The sequence below is a fragment of the Chelmon rostratus genome, chromosome 18, assembly GCF_017976325.1.
Source record: "Chelmon rostratus isolate fCheRos1 chromosome 18, fCheRos1.pri, whole genome shotgun sequence".
Classification (NCBI taxonomy): Eukaryota; Metazoa; Chordata; class Actinopteri; order Chaetodontiformes; family Chaetodontidae; genus Chelmon; species Chelmon rostratus.
Genome location: NC_055675.1, coordinates 8,294,001 through 8,309,668, shown reverse-complemented (window position 1 = coordinate 8,309,668; position 15,668 = coordinate 8,294,001). Strand labels below are relative to the sequence as shown.

The window sequence follows — 15,668 nt, the reverse complement described above, 5'->3', positions numbered from 1 at the left end:
GAGTAAATAGCCTTGTTTCTTGGCTAAATAATTGGCTGAATGATGGGGTTGGTGTTTACAATTAACTTCCTAAAAAGGACATTTATTGCCTTAGACTGAAAGTAGTTTTATAACTCTGGAAGAATCCAGTCAAAATCATTTGTATTCATTGATTAAAATTAAGTTTAAAGAAACGCTGACATTTATTACTTTTCCTAATAAATGCTGGCATTTAATTTACACTGCCTACACTTGATGGATTGACTGTTATACATACTTGTATTTATACACTTGCACAATTTGTATTTTCAGACAAGAGCCAGTAACCCAGAAAGCTATCATGAATAGTTTTATCACTTATTAAGGAAATGCACACATTAGATTCAATTTTGGCTATTCTTGCTAGGCAGATTATGATAACAAAAATAAATATTAATAGTATATTAATCTAATACTGTAAAATGGGCAAGCTGCAGCCTGTAGATGACTTATAATCAGATATTGGCAGACCATGTTGTAGTGAGGGTGCTTGTGTCAAAAGAATGTGTAATAGCTTGTAGAGGTTTAACCATTTGATACTGCTTTGGCCCCATTGGCATGTACTTATTAAGGAGCAGCACTACCAATTAACTGTTGATTTGTCAATTTGTCGTGAGAAGAACAGGGGAATTTAGACAGGCTGAAAAGAATAAACTATACTGGCCGTGCCAATAACCTGATGCAACATACTGTAGTTCCAAAGGTACACAGGCAGATGGCAGCACAGCTTAAAACATCTCTGCCTCCTGCTTCCCTCCACTCCCCTCTTACCTTTCTTCTTCAGACCTTCATCTCTCTCGTATTTCTCGATGATCTGCATGGCTCTCTTGGGGTCGTAGAACGGGAACAGGATCTCATTTAACCTAGGGTCACGCTGGTTCTGAGGAGCAACACGCATACACAGATTGATCCACACACGTACTGTCTGCACGTATACTTATTTCCAAACAAACTGGATGGAGTACAAAAAACATCTTGCATTGACACACAGGACAGGGGCCAACGTAATGCAACATGGGACAAGGTACCAACAGTGCTCAGATCAAGAACATTTTGTTATTTGAACGAATAAAGTAAATCAGTACAGTTGTTCTTAATTCTTGTGGCCGTAAATAGAGAGCACTCAGGTATGAAGAGGATGTAACAAACAAGATTTAATTCTGAGAAACTGTGAGCCACGCTAACAGGTGCAGTGGTTAAGTGTTTGCTTAAAAGCAAGGAAGTGGTATGTGTTGGAGAGGTTCAAGGCAGCTCTGCTTTAACAAAACAGCATCAAAACATCATTGCAATGCCACTGCCCACTCACAAAGCCAGGTGGGAATTAATTTAACCAAAGCTTTGGCTCCGCTGGCGGCTCTAGAGCGTGATGAAGCAGCGTGATGAAGCAGCACACATGCGACTGCACAGCGGAGGCACTACGCAGGTATTCAGCACAGAAGAGCACGGCCACAGAACACAGACAGCAAGAAGCGAGATGAGCTGAGCAGGAAGCAACAGGATGGAAACCTCTACCCTCCCATCGCCATGGCAACACAAATCAGACACGGGGAGGCAAGCCGCGGTACGGACAACACAGGGAATGGGATGAGGGCGGGAATGCAGAAATGGGGAGATGGTTGAAGTTGCCCTTGCAGGCTGACTGCAAGTTAAACGTTGTGTCTGTCTCATGAATGGAGTTTTAAACGCGGGTCGGCTGACACCCAGTCCAGGCTGCAGGGCAACTTCTAGCCAGAGCGGGACGGGGTAAAGGCAGGGGGGGTTGCGGGGAGGGGCACGGGCAAGCAAAATACACAGAGAAGTTAATGAATGATAAAGAGCTTACTTCATTCAGAAAGCTGACTAACTGGTCTACAGTTAAATAATCAGTTTTGTTCCCATTGCTGCAAAGGAATTAATTAGAAAAAAAACAAACAAAAACAAAACGTTACGCTTCTTAAAATAGACACCCTCACAGTCATTCACAGTCAGTCAGTTAAAATTAAAAAGCAGTCTTTGAAAAAAGGGATCATATTTAAATGTTACACTTTTAGTAATAAAATGTTAATCATAATTAATGTTGAACTGTGGAAGCAGGTTAGGCTGTCCAGACATAGTTAGTGCAGCAGGCGCAGAAATATTTGTCCTGATTATTTCCAACAAGATGCAGTAGCTCACACCTGGGGAATACTTAACAGTGGATATCCTCAATTGAAGCACAGGGCAACAGGGGTGTGATACAATGTAAGGGGGCTACTGTTAAGTTGCTTTGAGGATTTGTTATGTTCTACTATGAACTTTGAGGTACAGAGTCAGTAAATGTTACAATCACAAAAAAGGGGGCAGGCAGGTTGAAAAAAAGGAGACTCACATCTTCTTGAAGAGTTCCTCTATGTCTGTTCGAGGGCAGATCTTCTGTGTGAGTGCGTAGAAAATGTCAAAGGTGAAATCTGATGGTTCAATCTCATCATTCTGTGGAAGACAAACAAGCCCGTCGTTTGATCATGAGAGCTATAAACCTACAGATTATAGTGCCACATATGACCACATCTGATCACTACAGTGAACTGTCGTCTGACCTTTCCACTGGGAAGGCCAAGATCCTTCAGAGCCTGAAAGATCCCCTTCTCTGTCTTTCCTGATGCAAATGTTCGAGTAATGCTATAAAAAGGGAGCGAGAGAAGGGTTGAGTCAGACAAACTGGAGCAAAATGGGACGGAATAATGGTTGACCATACAGTATATCCCATCAATGTACTCTTACCCTCTCACAGGAATCTTCCCATTCACATTGGTCAGGAAGCACATTCTCATCCAACTATGCGAGAGAAGGAAAGGAAAGGGCAGAATATGAAATATACATTTTAGAATATAGAAAAATAAAACTGAACTTGTTCAGGGCACAAAATTTCAATAACGAAGACATGCTGTAAAATGCACTCACTGTTTCTTGAGGCAGGTCATTGGACAGACGTTGTTGGCCTTAAAGTTGTGAATCACTGACCTCAAACCCTCGATCCACTTCTGCAAACAAACAGGCACAAGTATTCAGGACACGCACTCTCAACACACTGACCAGCCGAAGCCCACACATTCAGGACACGGCAGCCAAGAGGGTATCTCCAGAGTGTGCACTGAGTTTAGAACTGAGTGTCTTTGGGGAAATAAACACAAGCAAATTAACTGCCTCTTAATTCGCGCACACGGGCGAGCCGCCTGACAGGTCAATCAGGAACACACGCACGTGAAAACGTACACACAGTGATAAACGCAGTGAGGTGCTGCGAGGCTGCAAGCAGTGACGTAAATAGCTGGAGAAGAAGGCCTTGTAACTTTACATGAATACACTGCTCACAGCATCAACAGAGACGTCACTGAGGACGATAACCTGAGGGTGTTTGACACCCCCCCCCCCCCCCCCGTCACTCCGTCTCTGTCCCTGATTCCAGCTCTCCTTCACTTCCACAAATTGTTACTGGCATCATTATAAGAACATTAAACAAGATAACAGCTGCAGCAGGGGTGGTTGGTTTGGGCATGTGGCGTGTGTGTGTGTGCGTGTGTGCAGATGTAAATAACTCAGTCATCTCCTGAGGTCTGCTACTTAAGGCCACCTGCATGCTGGGAGGTGGTGATGTTGTCATGGTGTGTGTGTTTGTGTGTGTGTGTGTGTGTGTGTGTGTGTGAGAGAGGGAGGGAGGGGGTCAGACATAGCAGGAATAAATGTGTTTTAAACGGTGGGGGAGGAAGGTGTGTACCTGGATCTGTGTGTTTGTGTGTGCACGCTCTTCAACCATCAGGCCTCCCCGCTGAAGGCTGTCACATGAATATCACTGGCAGCCCCGTGGCAGTGAGCTCTCTGGAGCACAAGCATCATTTATAACAGCCATCGACCACAAAAACACCCCCCTAATGGGAAATGCATAAACACCAACACTGTGGTGCCAAATAACAGATCTGTGCACCACAGATGTTTTTGCACAAAACATGTATTTTCATTTTGGTTTGAACCGGGTTGTGGTTTTGAATTCTGGGGACAAACTGACACACATAAAAACATTTTCAGGGGGGCTGGCAGTGTGCTGTGATTTTGACAATTGTGGATGGCATATCCTGTGCAAGCTTCCTTAAATTCATGTAAATAACTATTTCTATGTTATTTCTTCTGGCCTGACAATCCCGAGGCTGAGAAAAATTACACTCGCTTTAAATTGTCGAAGTACTTTTTCTTTCTCTGTGTCTTTCAATTACTCCTAACCACACTGGATTTGTCACTAAATAGAAGACAGCTGACTTTAACTGTTTTCTTTTCCTCTCAACTGGTTTTCTTTGCCTTGAAGCTGTCCTTAATCTTAAACAGCCATCCAAACCTTTGCCACAAAGCCAGAGAATAAGGTACTTTTTACACTGAACAAATCCCACAAAAAGACAAAAGCCAATCATATTAAAGAGTATTAATAGGTATTAGTAAGTATAACCAGAGCCTGATGTATCTTATCCCTCCGTTACAGTGAGAAACGCTGCTGCGCTGGGTGACATGCCCCTTCATTATATTAAACAGTCCTGTAGCTGATTTTAAGTCAAACCCTTATACACCATCCTGTTGCTGTAAATACTTTCCAGCATACCAAATTAATCTCTGGCTAAAAATATCCTCAACACATGAGTACTGTTTTATAAAAACTGTGGTGCCCAGCTGTTTTTGGAAATTACTTTTTACATCTCTACTTTATTGTTATGATCGTGTCAGCTGGAGAGAGACAGGAAAGGTAGAGTAGAGACTAGAGAGAGGGGGCAGTAAAGGGCTCTGGCTGGAACTGAACCCCGGCCGCCGCGCTAAGGATTCACGATTCACTGATACATGGTACACGCTCTATTAGGTAAGCTATCGAGGCGCCCTACTTAGCCTTTTTTCAAATGATAATATATTTTTGTGACTCATTTTAAAAGGTCTACAGCTTTAATAGGAGCAAATGGGCTTGGAGCGGTGGGCCACAGTCAGGGTAGGGAAGTCTGAAAGACTCGAGACAACGAGCTTTTTATAGGATTAGCTGACAATAAGAAAAATCTAGAATAATGCCAACTAACTACTCCTTTGAAGAATACCAAACAACAACAATACTGGATTTGTAAAGCATTTCCATTATGCCACCACCCACACCACATTGTTTTGTGTCATGCCTAATGTAATTCTTCAAATCTGGATCAATTCAGCTCCAGGAAACTGAAATGTTATCTGCCCATACACTTGTGTATTGTGGGCTATACATGGTGTGTTCAGTGTTTGGAGGTTTGCCAGCAGGGGTCAGCAATAATAATGTCTGCAGGTTAAATGACAGAGACGAGGGGGGGGGGGTTCATCTGTCTGAGCCCAAAACTGAAATGAAGTGATAAGTGAGAAAGGCAGAGAGAGAGAAAGAGATAAAGCGAAAGGTGCAGAGGTGTTTCTCTGCTCGGTAAGTCAGATTTCTCACAGAGCTTTGCCAGGATGACAGGATGAGTAGGAAGAAAAACAGAAAGAGCGAGAGCCAATTAAAAAAAAAAAAAGGGGGGGGGGGGGGGGGGGGGGGGTAGATAATAACAGCAAAAGCAGGAGGGACAGAGAGAGACAGAGATGGGGTGAGACAGGGAAAAATGAGTCATTCTAAATGTGTCTATTTATCAGAGTGAACCAAGGCCAGATTTGCCTCGTGTAGGAGTTGGCACATGAACCATTCACCTGGCAATTTGCTTCTGCTCTGTCATTGAAAGGGGTACGAACAAAACTGAAAATGGTTCTGTTCAGTTTGGAGTGTGTTCGACAGGCGTGCAGAAAGACAAATTCCACTTATTTTGTCTGAACTGCCAACTAGGACGATCCAACCTTAATGTAACTGAGCTTACGTTTGATTTGAAAGTTCAATTAAAACGAGCAAACAGATAAATGTGTTCAATCTATTAAGTGAGTCCCTTGCAGTATTTTTTTCAAGAAATCTGTCTCAAGACAACAAAAAATATACTAAGATATACAACACCAAGTTAGACTTGTCCTTGTTAAGATATAAAATATTAAACTATACAAAACTGCACTGACTTTGGACATCAAAAAAACATTATTGATCTTATTCAGTGTCTGCACGTCATCACATACTTTCATATCCTCACTCATAAGTGCCAAAGCATCAAGCTATAGAAACACAGTGCATCTGAGTATCTACCCTGGCTGTGTCTGGGTTCTCCGCCACCATGAACATGAAGTTGAGGTTGACCAGGTCTGTGCCGCTGCAGATGCAGATGATGCAGCCCTCTAAGTCCGCCTCCGTCTTTCCAATGGCCTCGAACGATGACAAGATCTTGGGGTCCTGAGAACAAGAGGAGGCAGTTTAGCAGGCACGCTGTCGGACAGACAAAAAGAGATGAACACACAAACAGGCAGGGCAGTATCTAATGATATTTAGAAAAATAGTAAAGAAAATCAAAAAAAAAACAAAGTAGGTTTTAATCTCCTACTCTGGAGTTGTTGTAGTTAATAGGAACTGACAAAAGAGCACAATGGGAAAGGAGCTTAGACAGACGTTGAAATGATGTGGAAAAGTTTACCGCTGTTATGGAAAAGCCCCAGGATGCTGAAAAGTATGATACACTGTCTGCTCAGGAGACTTCAAGCTCCATGTCATCCAAAGAGGGATACAATGGCTATCCATCATGGAGGAGCTACAATATCAATTTCAACAGAAGTCTTAGCAGCTTGAAGAGTTGCACTGAATCCAGATTTGGATGCATTCAACAGTACTTCAACACTTCAGACACCACTTTACTGGAGAAGGTTGGAGAAGGTTAGCACAGATGACTGTCTAGTGGTGACTAAACATTATGTAACTTCCATAAATTCCAATGTTAAGAGGATTGGCTAATAGGATGTTATCCAGTCAGCATGTGTAATTTGGTTTAACTTCATCCAAAGCCAAAAACAAACTGACACACAAGACACAGATGCTCTCTTTTATGTTGTTTTTACAATTACATACAATACAGTTTCTCTTTACTAGACGTGTTGGTCAGGATTTTTGCTTTTATACAACCTCTTCAATGCTACCTTGTCAGTAAAACCCAATCACCAAAATAAAAACAAAAAGCAAGCAAGATCAGACTGATTTGGATTCTGAGTAGGTGTGCATAATGAAAGTCAGGAAGCTATATATAATTTAACAATAGAAGAAAAACACGTCAGGAAATAGGAAAGTCTTGGGTACATGATGATATCCAAAATATCATTAACCCCATCCAGTGGCTATTAATCTTTGATTAAATTTGCATGCGGGTCATGCTTGATGCGAGAACTTTAAACAAAATAAAACTGACCCTGTTACTGGTCCAAATTCCATCTATTGATGAAGCTATGGCTTTTGCTTCATTTTGTTTCTTACTTTCCCGTCATAGTCTTTCAATAACATTGACTAATTTTACAACAAATAAGAAAAGCACCAATGTACACCTCAACTGTATTTTAGACATTCGTAAGGCTTTAAATTTAAGGTTGAATGTATTACAATGATCTATATTAAACGCTGACAAAAATGTAGATCCATATTTACACTAGAATATGCTTTATAAGACCTTATATGTATGACAGGTCTGATGTTTACAGACCTGCGGTTACCCTGGTTATTCTCCTCAGAATAATCTACAGTCTTACCACAGTTCAGCCTGACGTGGCTACAAACTCCTGATCAACCAGTGAAACAAAAAATGTGATGAAAACATTCTCTCACTATCAAAAACACAGCACGACCTCTGCCTCTCATCTTTTCAGATTTCAGTGTGCCACCATTGTTGCCATGGAAGATAGTAAGGCATGATCGAATTAACAGCAACAGGCAACAGGCTTGGCCGTTTTAAAACCCCAGCCAGCGAACCTGAGTGCAATTCATCTTTTCTCGCTCATTGGATTATCTGAAACAGCTCTCAGGGCTTGTGTAACCATGTTAGCCTCTGAGGAGAAGCCCTGCTATCAGTTATCCTTAGTCTGCTACTTACAGAACAGTATAGAGCCTTTGAACAAACAATCAGGCTGCAGTATCTATATACATGTCCATGCACATGTCCATATGCACACGTCCAGAGCAAGCAAACAGACCACCGCCTGCTGTCAACAATACATACACAACCGGTAATGGTTATGCACACAGTACACACCAGTGTCTCCTGTCAGGCTTTTGACTTTCACAGGCTTGACAGGTTTGCATCCTAATTAAAGGCACACATCCACATGGGTATTCCCATAACAGCTTTCATTATTCATCCGGTCTGCATGATGCCAAGTACTACAACCAAATGTGTCACTGTCAAGACTAAACTGCATGAATCAATATTTAATATACGGAAAAATCATACAGGCTTGTGTTTTTGTGTGTATCTGGCTCCATATCAGCTAAATACAAAACTGATTGGTTGCCAGTTGCACTGAAAATACAGAATAATGCAGATGGTCGGTACATATTGAATATTTCACAACAAATTTCCTTTTAGAGGATTTGGAAAAATCTTTCCGACAGAGACAGAAGCTCTTATATCTGTGAGCCTTTGATCCCATAGTGTGAAGTCAGTAACCCAGTGGCTCTCTGACAGCCCATCATCGCAAGGCTGGAAGCACAGTTTGTCATTATTCCTCTGTGGGTCAAAAGCCACAGCCAGGGCTGTGGAAAAACTCTCACATTCAACCTGCAGCTAAACCCAGCCAGGGCTGTGTAAGTATTGATGAGTTAAATATTTCATGTTTATGTTCTGCTAGTACCATTGGTGAATCAGGTAGCTGAGAGACAAGCTGAGAGTCCCAGATCAGTCAGTCGATTGATAGAATACGCTGATATAGCCTTGGCTAATTAAAGCATGAGTAACAGGCTTGACGTGGCAGTCTCGCCAGATTTTACCGGGAGTGTCACTGTGGGAGCAAGAGACTGAGTGTTGGGTGGGGTGGGCAGAGGATGTGAATATTGTGACACAGAAATTGAAGAAATTGTTGCGCTGATGTCTCACCTTTGGGACTGCACCAACACGGATACTGTTGATGAGGGAACACTCAAGAACCTGGCCTTCCTGCAGGAACAATACACAGAAAGATGAAGAGAGAGAGGAAGAGGAAAGAATGTGACAGCAGGTGAAGAGGGAGACAGAAAGGGACGGGGGAAAAGATTAAGAAAACAAGATAACGCTTTATTGACGACAGCTATCAACGTAGGTCATTATAACTAAGATCACGCTGTTGTCATAATCAAGTTTCCAAGCCTATAACATTTCCTCCTTTGTATATTGATGTCAGATTAGCTTTTTCAACACATATTGATTCAATCTGGGAGTTTAATTCCCACTGAGTCTCCAGCAGCTCTGCACAGAATAAGCAGGCAGGCTTTTTCTTATATTCTCTCCTGGTTGATTTTAATACCATACTGACATCCAATGAAAACACTTCTTCTGTCATGGTGATGAAACAGTGCCTGAATTCGCTTGCTTTAAGTACCAGACTATTTGAGTTGCAGAAACACCACTTGTAACTACTTATACCCTCAGGCCGCTGCTTTAAATAAGAAAATTAAGTGTTCTTAACTTCACCCTTAATACAAGGGTTAACAGAGACCAAAAAGAAAAAAATCAGAAAACATTATCTGTGAAAACACTGCATGCAGACCCCGCTAGCAGACAAAAAAATATATAAAAATGAAGAGGTGGAGGCTCTACCTTTCCCTCACTCTTCCAGGTGATGAAAAAGCCATACTCATCCACCTTCATCTGACAATTGGGCTCAAAGATGTACGGGTCCTGTAGAGGGGAAGAAATATATTTTATTAAAGAGGGGGCTTCATCAATCACATGGTTCTATCTGACATGGGAAGGCACTAAAAAGACAACCTGTTTACGCAGGGCTTACGCAAACAGGCAAATAGATGTAGGTATAACTCATTTTCTAAGAAGTACCTGCCTGCCTAAGGACACACACACAAAAATATACAAAGTATGCACAAATACATTCAGTATGTACACACATGTTGCATGCAGAGAAGAAACCTGTTACCGACAGGCAAACACAAAGTGAGGGAAATGTGACTGCCTCGAAGTGTTTAATGCAAACATCATCTGGCTGGAACACAGTGCAGTGCACGAAGCGACAGGGACGACTCTGGGTGAGATGTATGTGTGTGTGTGTCTGCCTGTGCAGGATACAAAAGCTTGCTACTGCACACACATACTCTACTGTTTCACCCATCAGCTTGTGTGCAACACGCAGCAACCCCTCGTCAGTTCAACAGGGGTGCCGGAACAGAACATCCTAACATTGGCCGGCTTATCAAAACATTTTTCTCTCAGTTCAATCATGCCGTGATTGCTTTGATGAAAAACTTTGTCAAAGAGCGCATGTGTGTGTGTGTGTGTGTGTGTGTTTTATCACACTCAAATAACACATCTGAGAAGGATAAAACATAAGTGAGAAAAAATAGAATAGGAGATGGCTGCTGGGTCACTCCAACTCTAATATTAACAATAGGGAACAGTGTGACACACACACACACTTATTTTATTATTTCAGGATGTTGCTTCCATGCTCCAAAATAGGAGTGAGCTGGCCTCTTATTTGGCTGGATCATGTCATCTAAAACCACCATAAAAACCAATTGAACAATCCTTTTTCCATTTAGGAAATAATGAGACTGCTGTAAGTGCTGTTAAAAGCCCGACTCTCCTTCATCTGAATTGGGACTGCCAGGGGCTTCAGTTGCACATACTGAAGCGGACTCTATGAAAGAGATGGTCCCAAATGAGCCCTGACTGTTAGGAGCATACAACAGGCTAGTGTTACACTATCAGATGCCTTTTGCTTGTAAAGTCAGAGGTTTATGGGAACACTCAATCCGTCCACATGCAAAGGGACAATTTGCTGAAGGTCCAACCATCTCTGAGTGGATTTAGATACATAGACACTAGTTATGGTGGTCCAGCCCCCAGTCAACATGCATTCTCTCATAAGAGCCTGGGCAAGTGCAGCTCAGTGTGTGTGCATGTGTGTGTGTCCATATGTCTTTGTTGAGCCCTCTACTTCTTTGTCTCCTCAATCACCAAGATCAAGCATAAGCATCTAAGTGTGTGATTGCATGTTTACACACACACATGCAGTGTGGAGGTGTGTGGATGTCTGCATTAACCATACAAACCTTACATAACATGAGCACATACAATACACAAAAACTCACTTACATCCACACGAATGACCATCGGAGTGATAAAATACACATATCCAAACCGAGACATCCACACAAACGAACACACACTCACAAACACACTCACACACACACCTTGGAGCATTTAACAGGTCAGATCAACCTGAGCAATTGGATGGGTGATGAAAGCTAAGTTTCTCTTAATACCCACACACTGCATGTATAACAGGCTTATGGTGCCTCTATTACCATTTTCAAATCTTTTTGTCAACAGCACAGAAGTACAGCTATATGAACCAAGTAAATTTCCCAAACCAGTATCATTACCCGATAGTTGATCAAGCCTGAGTAGAAGGGAACGACAGAAATAAGCAACAAAAATAAGTGTTGACTTGTTTTCCGTGTCTCACACTTCTGACATTTCTCCCTCTGCCTCCATCAAGTGCTCGTCAATATGAGGTCATTCAGTCCCCATGGAAACCAAACATCAACCAGATCTTAAGTGAATAATTGCCAATCAGCGAGACAATGAATGAAACACACAAGTTTGCACAGCTATCCTTGTTAGGACATCGCAATGACTTCCATTCATTGTGGACGATAGGGCTGAACAAAATGGTAAAAAAAGAAAAAAAGAAAAATAAAGATTATTTTGACAAATACAGCGATTGCAATATGAATCACATTTTTAGTAGGAATGGTAATTGATGGTATGGTATTGTAGGCCAGGGCATCTCTGTAGCTTCATTCATTCATTCATTATGGTTTGTTTGGACACATTTCCCTTTGCAGAAAAAAAAAATTGCAGCTCCTGCAATTTCGACTTGGCCATATTGTGATTTCGATAATATTTTGATTAATTGTTCAGCTCTAGTGGACAGCCTAACCGTAAACTTAACCTAACTTCAATTCACACCTTACCCCTAACCTTAACCAGGACCTCAGAAATAATGTTTTGCCTTGTTAGAACCAGGTTTTGTTCCCCATGAAGACTACTGGTCCCGACAAGGTTGGTGTTTGTATTGGAAAAAGTCACCAGTAGGTAACAAAAATGCTAGCACATGCAAACAAGCACACACACACACATACACAAATACAAAATCCTCTGGCTGCTGGCATGACCGATCACTGAGGACCTCATTGACAAATCCAGAGGCAAAAGGTCAGCAGTCAAAGAGGGGAAACACATCTGAAACCACTCACTCACAAGACAAAAACTGATGAATTATTGGAAATCTATGGCGCATTTAAAGCCTCCTCAACTGTACTGTGCAGAGGTAAAGCTAAATAGAAGAGGAAAAGAAAAACACGCATGTACACACTAATGACAGGACGAAATGTAGGCAAGACAAGAAAGACACAGGTAGGATACCCACTGCTTCAATCTGCACATGAAAATACTCTTGTAAACACTTCATGTCAGATAGTTTGGACAGGACAGTAACAACCACATGTAGCATTGAGAGACTTCATGTAATGATAGAGGTCCCCTTTAAAGCTTTAAATTGCACAGACAAGTATGAAGTTACACACACACACACTAACACACATGCACAGTACCTGTGTCTACCATCTGTTACTCTGTGGGGTTTCACTGAGCGGAGAATGTTTTGTGGAAAAAAACATGCTGTTTATCATATTTCTGTGCCTGTGTGTGTGTGTCCCTGTGAGAGGGACTGACAAAGAGCGTGTCCATGTCTATGGGTGGACATGGTGTACGTCATTTCAATCAAAGCAGATGACCCCTGCAGGCAGGCAGGCGCACACACATACACACACACACACACAAAATAAAAGACAGCTATTTGTAAAGGAAAGACTATTCTACTCCATGTTTATAAGAAGGACAGGTCAGAGGTTAAGAACCAAAAACCCACTTTGATCTTGAATGAAGGACCACGCCTCCTTTTTTTTTTACCTCCAGAGATTCGCAAGTTTGCCAAGCAAGAGCTAAAAATGATGAAGAAATTCTCTCAGATAAAAGAGAGGACAGTAACAGTAACTACTACTGTTAAGGATATAATGGCTCATTGATGAAAAAATGCAGTGGTAAAAGAGTGGTGGTACAGCCCAGCTGACATCTTTAATTCTAACCTTTAAAACTGACTGGCACTAGTCGACCTTATTACCATTCAGGCCAGTCCTAACCCTGTCCTGCCTAAGCCTGGCTCGTATTCACAGCAGCAACACACTAAGGACTTTCTTCAGAAGCATGCCGGCCCAGTTTCATGGCTCACTTTGACATGGCTGTGGATTTGATGATGCTTTTCCCTACGCTCTTTCAAGTTTTCTTCTCTGCCTAAGAGGGATCCTCCTCCCCCCACTGATGCCCACATAAACGGAGAGGACTGAGGGGATTTCCTGATGTGTGCAAAGGCTGCGTGTATGTCTGTGTGTGTGGGTGTGTGCATGTGCGTGTGTGTGTGTGTGTGACACACTTTGCCTTTGCTCTGCAAATGTCCTAGCTAAGTGTCCTGATTAAGTTAGTCAGAGGAAACGTGGGCAAAACGAGGAAGATGTACACGGGGTCGAACACATACGGATACTTACAGACGTACACGGAGAGAGACGGATATTTAGTGACACAATGCACTTTCTTGTGGCTCCAACTCATTTAATATCTCTCATCTCAAAATCAGTTTTTCTTAATATTGCTTTTCAGTGACTTATTTACATTCTTAACTCAGTTTTGATCTGTTGGTCTTCATTATGTTTTAGTGTGTTGTCTTTTGTAACTGCATTTTACACCCTGATCTATACAGAATGAATCAGCCTTAATAATAATACTGATTTTAAATATTCCAACACCAGTGGCACTGCAAGGATCTCATCTTCACATTTAAACTCTTCTTGCTCTTCAGAGCTGTATTTTTCCACATTGCCTATCATTCATTCACACTACTCAACAATACTTGCACCTATGATAAATCAATATACCAATGAACAAAATTATAAATGGGCTGTGTAAAAACAAAGAAGCCCCTTGAGGCAAATTGTGATTCGTGATTAAGGGCTATACAAATAAAAACTGACTTGACTTGTACACGTTCACTCACTGAATAACACGTAGATAATCTTTTTAGAGTGCTGCTTAAGACTCTCAGTGGACGTGTTGCAGACAAGAAGTCGCCATGCAGAAGCTCCTTAATGAGGCTGATCAATGTGGCCTGCCCACAGCCAGAGCTCTGACTAAGACAATGACGTTTCAGGTTATAAAGGAGAAGCCTCTGCCATGCTATGTGTGCATGTGCATGTGTGTGTGCACGCTAATGACTGACCCGGGGATGGTCGTTAAGAGTGAAAGATGATAATAGGACAGAGCAAATAACCTATGTCAGTATCAACAAGGTTATTGACAAACTCATACAGCCTGCATCACAGACCAAGCCTTAAATGCTCACTTCATCAGGACATGTTGTGATGTGATAAAATGTATCATGAATCTGGCATAAACAGGTTAAGGGGCTGTTTATTCTTACATTCTCAGCTGCTCTATTTTTGTTCATTTATTTATTACGCTTTGCAGAAACCTCTTAAGCATTCAAGAAATGCGTCATTTTTACCTCATCAAACCTGTCGAAGGAGGCGCCTTCCTGCATGAACTCAGGCAGATGCTTCTGCCAGTTGAACTCGTAGGACTTTGTCATGGCTGCTCACAAACCTGAGACATGAACAGAGGAGACAGAGAAAAAAAAAATGTTCAAAATCTGTAACAACCAGGTGTAAAGGCCCATGGAGGTTTCAAGGACAGAATGACTGCCACATTAACACACAATATCTGTCTTCTTCTGTCGTCTCCTTTCCTGCAGTCGCAAAGAGACGCTGAATTCACCGAGCACAGCTACTGTACCTGGCCCTCCCGGGGCTCATCCAAAAATACCCTCCCCTGAGAAGAATAGCTACATGTTAACACCATTTACCAATAAACAGGAACTAACATGCAGGATTTTGGGGTTGTTTTGGGTTAAAACACATGACTTAAGCTGCGATGTTTGGAGAGAGAAGGCGAGAGCAGCCACTGGCCCAAAAGACGGGCCAGCACAAACAATAAACAATTGGTCTTGTTGTCACAGAGAATGAATACTAATAAACACAGGGTCACAGCATTACACAGTGACAACAGAGCAGGGAAGACGGTAAAAATGTTTTGCAGCTGCACTCAGACAGACAAGGAAAGACCCCAGCAGAGTGTATTGTATAACGAGTGATGTTTGCATCCACAGCCATGTAATTATACCATGTTTTTAAGGTAAAATTGCACAAAAAAATGAATATGGCTCTTTACTTCTGGCGTTACTGAAGGAAATGTAGGCATAACCTTTATGTTATTATGTAATGCATTGTGTGCACTTGAAAAAATGCCCTATTGGAAACAATGCACAAAATAGAGCTTAGCTGTTAAATGGTGAATAGAAAAGGGCAACGTATTTAAAATGCATCTGATTTATCATTATGAATTTATTTTATATTTTACACATACACTAAC

The 15,668-nt window shown here is 41.8% G+C and overlaps 1 protein-coding gene across 3 annotated transcripts in view; it reads right to left on the bottom strand.

Annotated features, from left to right (window-relative positions):
• Window positions 1-15,668, bottom strand: part of LOC121622121 (1-phosphatidylinositol 4,5-bisphosphate phosphodiesterase beta-4-like) — a 65,421-nt gene that overhangs the window by 17,810 nt on the left and 31,943 nt on the right. The window contains exons 4-13 of one of the 3 annotated variants that reach the window (XM_041958971.1): window positions 14,746-14,843; window positions 9,708-9,788; window positions 9,009-9,068; window positions 6,191-6,334; window positions 2,938-3,017; window positions 2,758-2,811; window positions 2,574-2,655; window positions 2,366-2,466; window positions 1,841-1,898; window positions 790-898 (exon numbers count right to left, since the gene is read on the bottom strand). In XM_041958971.1, the coding sequence (XP_041814905.1) occupies window positions 790-898; window positions 1,841-1,898; window positions 2,366-2,466; window positions 2,574-2,655; window positions 2,758-2,811; window positions 2,938-3,017; window positions 6,191-6,334; window positions 9,009-9,068; window positions 9,708-9,788; window positions 14,746-14,829 (853 nt within the window). In that variant the 5' untranslated portion in view covers window positions 14,830-14,843. Of the gene's footprint in view, window positions 1-789; window positions 899-1,840; window positions 1,899-2,365; window positions 2,467-2,573; window positions 2,656-2,757; window positions 2,812-2,937; window positions 3,018-6,190; window positions 6,335-9,008; window positions 9,069-9,707; window positions 9,791-14,745; window positions 14,872-15,668 lie in introns of those variants that run through there. The other 2 variants (XM_041958973.1, XM_041958974.1) reach the window with 2 other exon arrangements.